At 33.0% G+C, this 6,000-nt stretch overlaps 1 protein-coding gene across 1 annotated transcript; it reads right to left on the bottom strand.

The window, feature by feature from the left end:
- Nucleotides 1–417: 417 nt before the first annotated feature.
- LOC101222499 (protein ALP1-like) lies at nucleotides 418–4,757 on the bottom strand. Its single transcript, XM_004147652.3, has 2 exons — nucleotides 4,095–4,757; nucleotides 418–1,621 (listed from the first exon to the last, which is right to left on the bottom strand). Exons 1-2 carry the CDS (start codon nucleotides 4,228–4,230, stop codon nucleotides 579–581), a joined length of 1,179 nt encoding a protein of 392 aa, XP_004147700.1. The 5' UTR covers nucleotides 4,231–4,757; the 3' UTR covers nucleotides 418–578.
- Between the last annotated feature and the right edge of the window lie 1,243 nt (nucleotides 4,758–6,000).

Here is a 6,000-nt window from a genome sequence, read left to right as displayed (position 1 = left end):
CAAAAACTAATATAGCAACATGATCCACATACAATTTTGAATTAGAAAACACCTGTACAACATTCAAAACTTAAACTTCAACTTGAAGGAGAACACTTGTGTAAGAAATAAAATTATCAATCGGAGTTTAGCTCATAGGATAACCCACCTATTACCATCACAAAGCTTGATACTTCGATTTTAGAAATGCATTAAAATGTTAACACATAGAAAAATGCGGAAACAAAAAACTATCAGTGACACAAAGTTATAAAAACAAGCAAGTTGAAAGTGGAAATTATATCAGATGAACCATTGTGTAAGGGAAATTTCTTCACCTCAAAGCTCCAAACAATTTGCTTAGATCTCCAAATAAAATCTGAGATATCATAAATAATCAAAACAATAAAAAAGAGAAAAGGACCACAAACAGGACAATGACGAGCAATATAGATAATGAACTATGAATTAAATTTATGTCAACCATAACACTTACATTAGTGAATAACAATTTGGACAGAAAGAGCATCACAGTTTGAATAAGCAACAACACAAATCAATCTATCAAAAGGGAAGAAAGGGAGGAAAAGAATGTTCTCTTAGGGTGGTAGCTTTCCAGATAAGTACATGGAAAGCTTCTCCCTTGAAATAGAAGCGGTGTTGTCAACGAATTCGCAACTTTGTTGTCGGTAACTAGGGTCGTGATGATGAGACAAAGGCATTTCGTCTTGCACCTCATCCTCCATATCGATCACTATATTGTGAAGTAAGCAGCAAACAAGAATGATCCTTGGTAGCCTATGTTTGTCAGGCTTCCACATTACCCCTTTAATGATCTTCCACATCTCTTTCAACCTTGTCAATGCCCTTTGAGCCACCAACCTGGTGGCAAAATGCCGCTTATTGAACTCAGCTTGATAATCCGGAAGGCCTTTCCCTTGATAAGGAGTTAGTAGCCATGGCAAGAGGGGAAAACCAGAGTCTCCTATAATATACTCTCCTAGTTCTGAACTTTCCGAGAGCTTCATTTTTTTGCCGTTTAACCGTTCACCATCCTGTGAAAGTTTGAAGAATCCTGAACTTTGGAGCACAAGAGCGTCGCTCAAACTTCCTGGCCAACCTGTGATGATGTCACAGAATCTCATCTCTGGATCTACAATCACTTGCAGGATCATACTGCAGTTTTTCTCACGATCAAGCCAGATGCCGTTTGCAGATTCTGATGTTGGCAAAGTCATCATAATGTGTGTCGTTTCAACTACACCGCAACAATTAGGGAGACCTCTGATTTTCTTGAACTTGGACTTTATCTTATCCATATCTTCTTCTGTTGAAGGCCATGAGAGATGGTGGAGGCCTTTCTCTTCCATTGCCTCCACGAAACGCCAAGTTATTTGAGAAACCGATGATTGATTCAGTCCAAACGAATCACCAATGTTAGATAACGATTCACCGGAGCAAAGTCGCCTAAGAGCAACAGCAACTTGATCATTTAGAGACAAAGGCTTCCCATTTAAGTCGGTAAAACTTGAAGTTTTAGCCATCATAACTTCCTTAACTAGAGAACAGATATAGCTGAATGTCTTTCTGGAAATTTTGAAAACTGATTCAAATTTTGTATTCTTTGACTGAGATAATGGCCCTGATTAGAGGCAAAAACAACAATAAACGATATTATCAGTCCCTGCTGCAATTGTTCTGTTCCCAAGAAAAACTCTTTACTCCATGCCATTGCACTTTCTCAGGTAAGAAAAAATGAGAGATAATTCATAGTAAAGATGTAACATTTGACATTATTACTGAAGCTAACTAATATCAGATCATGTCATCCAACTTATTGATAACTAAATAAAGATTAAAGTAAAATTTTGTGACCAATAAACCAGAAGAAATGCTATAGTTATATTCAGATGAGAATCTGATGAAGCCATTCAATCACACGTTTAGTCAAATGCTTTTATTTAAACTAATAGTAAAGGTTGACTTATTGCATTGTAAATCGTGGACAGAACAAAGTAACTGCTAAATGTGATAAAGAGCCTATGTAGACTAATGCTACAGAAAAACTCTGATAATAAAAATTAAAAACCTTAACATGAATTAATATGTAGTGGACATTCAGTTTACGAAGTCCAAATCATTTTAAACTGTAACCAACATTTAAGAACCATGGAATAAGAAGATAGAATTACTAGTATCTAATAACACTGAACTTGCGCATGTGTTAGTTTTTGGTACCTGAAGCTAATTTGATCTTCTGATTTTACTAACGTGAAACAAAATCTACCCACTTTGATCATGCTGTTGGGTTATCTAGTAACTTAAAATCAAGAAAAATTAACCTACTGTTTCCGTTGCCAACTTTAAGTATTTCTGGGAATTTGGATTAAAATTTGCTCCATTGCTGTTTGGTTGTTAGCTCATCTAAGGTTTGTTATCTAAAAATACAATAGTCAACGCATATTAAAAAATGGTTGGGTCCCAATAGCATGAAAAAAAAAAATTCTTTGCTAAATAGGTGCATGAAGCATCTTTTTAGTATAATGGAGAGCAAACTGACATGGAAGAAGTATAGGTCCAATTTGAAAAGAAAGCTGACACACTAAAAAGACAATGGGGAAGAAAGGAGGAATAAACTAGATATAAAGGAAGAATGAAGGACATGAGACATGAAAAATGGAGGATTGATCATGATAAAGCTAATGATTACTGCTAATGGGGGAGAATCTATTGACTGATAGATTGTGTATAAACTATGACCTTACTTGAACATGATGCATTCAGGGCTGTACAATTCAGGGCTGTACTTACTTGAACAGATTATAAATAAAATATGCGTTTCAGAAATACCAAAAACAAATCTTGATCACTTATCCATATCAGTAGGTTGAAACAAATCTTGACCATGTGGAAGAGATCTCAAGAGTACGGTTTCTACGCTATTTTTTGCCTTGCAGCATTACTAAATTGAATCAAATTTGGACTTAAACATACCCTTTCCAAGATGCCTCTAAAACAACCAGATAATTAAGTTTATAAAGGGGTTGCCTAAGATACAAAACTCACAACAATTTCTCTAGAATAATATACTCAAATGCCACCTAAATCAGGTTGCATTATAGTATAAAAACTACATATAATGAATTGAATTTGACGGCCATCCACCACAATTATATTAACAATAGAACAAATAATACTAAGTACTATCTACAAAAAATTGGCTCTCTAGTTCTCATTGTTTAGCATGCCTTCCAAATTCTAACATACTATATTGACATGAACAACATATTAGTTTATTTCTCTTGTTTTCCACGGAGAACACATGCTTTTAGTCAAATCCTGTTCATCCCCCCTATATTATCTAAAATTCTACATTATTACTTTCAGAGTCATCCTTCGATTTCCACTGGCCTTCTTACAACTATCAGCAGATGACAGATTCTAACTTCAATATACCATACTCAAGATTGACATCTTTAATATGAATCATAAAGAAGAAAGCCAGAGTTGAGGATCACGGTGAACTCAGTTCCCTAAAGATGTTTATTGCCAGCAATGCTGAGACAAAAGATTTGTAGGAACTTTTAACTGATGACAGTGAACTTCTAACTTCTTACTGCACCATCTTCATTATCAAATTTCAACAGTTCAATTAGGAGAAAAAGAGAAGATCATCACAATACAACACAAGTTAACACTCTATAAACTAGCTAAGTGAGTAGCCACTACTTGTACGCATCAATTATCAAGTGAACTAACATATCTAAGTCAATAACTATTCCTCAACAGATTTGATCCATCTCCACAGAATTCCAAAAGCAGTACTACTTATAAGATCACTTCAACAGGCTGCCCCTTCTGACCCTCTCAAAGTTATAAGATGTCAGAAAGAGTTGAAGATTTTACAACGATATCACGGTTCTATAATCATAAAACTCAAAATTTAAACGCATAATCGAAGATATATGATTACTGAACACTACATTCAACCCCCGTCCAAAAACCTCACGAAACACGAGAATTCAGTCGAGAGGCCCAATAAGAGCAATGGCAATGGACAAATTGAACAAAAGAGCAAGAGAGAGTAAAATTAACAGGTAAAAAAACTAGTTTACCAGTAATCCTTTGGGAGAACTCATCCCACCAATCCAAAGGCTGGAGTTGAGACGATAGTGAAGCAGAAGCGAAGACATTTTGGTCAACCTTTTTCTCAACCTTCTTCTTCCTCTTGAACCCTCTAATGGGTCCCATTCGAAAGTCGAAAAAGAAGCAGAAATAAGGCAAAAGATGAAACACCCACAAAAACCCAGCAAGCGAATCGAAGAATAGAATAGAATTCACATGAAGAAAGGTCTCAGATTTGAAGTTAATAGAAGAAAAACAGAAAAGGGTAGCAAAAGAAGGAGAGAAGCATTTTGGAAAAACCAAGAGGGAAGGGGAAGATGAAGTAGTAGTGGGGTGTTTTGAGGCTATTTGGGTTAAAAAGATATGTTTGGTATTGATGGGTATGTGTTGTTTCTTCTGGTATTGATTTCAAAGCATGCAATAATAAATGGAAGAATATGAAATAGAGAGAGAGCTTGGAGAAAGGCAAAGGCAAAGGCAAAGGACTCAAAGGAAGTTGTAAAAACAAAAGAGAAGAAAAGTTATGCATTGGCCAATTACATCATGTTGGGGAAAGGACAATGTAGCCGAAGAAAAGGTTAAAAAAAGAAAATTGAAAAAACGAGAGACGGATATGGGCGACTTCATATCTCTCCTTCTTTCCTTCTTTCCTTCTTGTGTGCGTAGTTGTTCATCAAATTCCTTTCCTTTTTTCCTTTTTTTATCCCTATGTTCTTCTAATCTTTTCGTTGGCACAAAACTTATAAACTATACTTCAACAATTTTTTGTTGACATAATCATCCCAACACAATATCAATTTTATATAGTTTCACATTTTTGGAACCAGTCCTTCAAAAAATATTTTACAAATTTAAAATTAAAATCTTCCTTTTTGATGTTGATATTCATATTTTTATATTTCTAAAATATGGATATCATCAATTTTTTCTTTTTAAAATTTTAAAATAATATAAACATCACACACAATACATATATGATCAAATTGTTTTTACTTTTCAAACTAAGTTATATATCTTCTTATTAGTTTATATCTTCATACTGAGTTTATAAAAGAATTTGAAGTTTATAAATCAAAGATAAAGGTTAATATTTGAAATTGTTGTTGAACCCTCCTTTGGCTTTACATATATACCCACATATTTCAAGTATAAACATTATTGGTATTTCTTGTAATATAATGTTTTATAAAATAAACTTAAAGAAAAAGATGTTATTTGTTTTATTGAACCTACAATTTAGTAGGAGAGATGTAATGTATGTATCTATGAGGCTATGACTACTTCAATCATACTCTAATTCACATATAACGATATAAATACTGTTTTGTGAAGAAAATTTTAAAAGGATTTTGTTTTTTAATAAAGTTTTCTTCACATCACAATATGTTTCACATATTGATCACCTTTAATTTGAAATAATTGAAACTTCAATTTTGCAGTATACATATAGTTTTTTTTAATCATATTTACTTTATTTTAATGGTTACTTGTAGTTATGTGATGATATATATTAATAACATTTTTAATTTGTGATGGTATGAATTATATGATGTGTGAGCTTATATATATATATGATAAAATTGGGATGAAGAAAATTTTACTTAAATCATGAAAAAAAAAATATTTTTTAAAATAATGGTAATAATATAAAGATAAATTATGTATTGCTCTTTAATAAACATTATAAGTTGAAACTATATGCAATAATAATAAAAGTAGTTAAGATGGTATAATTATCGAAAGCTACATTTGTTTTTTAAACAACCTAGTCTTTCAATAAAATTGCTTTTGTAGGAAGGGGTTAATCCTATTCAAGGGTGCATTTATTAAGATGTGAAATTTAGTCCTACCATGATCGTTTTGCCCTTTATACATATGTCTTTTAGGTGTTAATAC

Source organism: Cucumis sativus, chromosome 5 (genome assembly GCF_000004075.3).
Source record: "Cucumis sativus cultivar 9930 chromosome 5, Cucumber_9930_V3, whole genome shotgun sequence".
Taxonomy (NCBI): domain Eukaryota; kingdom Viridiplantae; phylum Streptophyta; class Magnoliopsida; order Cucurbitales; family Cucurbitaceae; genus Cucumis; species Cucumis sativus.
This window is presented reverse-complemented; position numbering and strand designations above follow the sequence as displayed.

Bases quoted from the DNA above. Each gene is read 5' to 3' on its own strand.
- LOC101222499 (XM_004147652.3), bottom strand. From the start codon at position 4,230: ATGGGACCCATTAGAGGGTTCAAGAGGAAGAAGAAGGTTGAGAAAAAG. The intron at 1,622-4,094 runs GTAAACTAGTTT...GCCTCTAATCAG, and splicing joins GTTCTCCCAAAGGATTACTG to GGCCATTATCTCAGTCAAAG.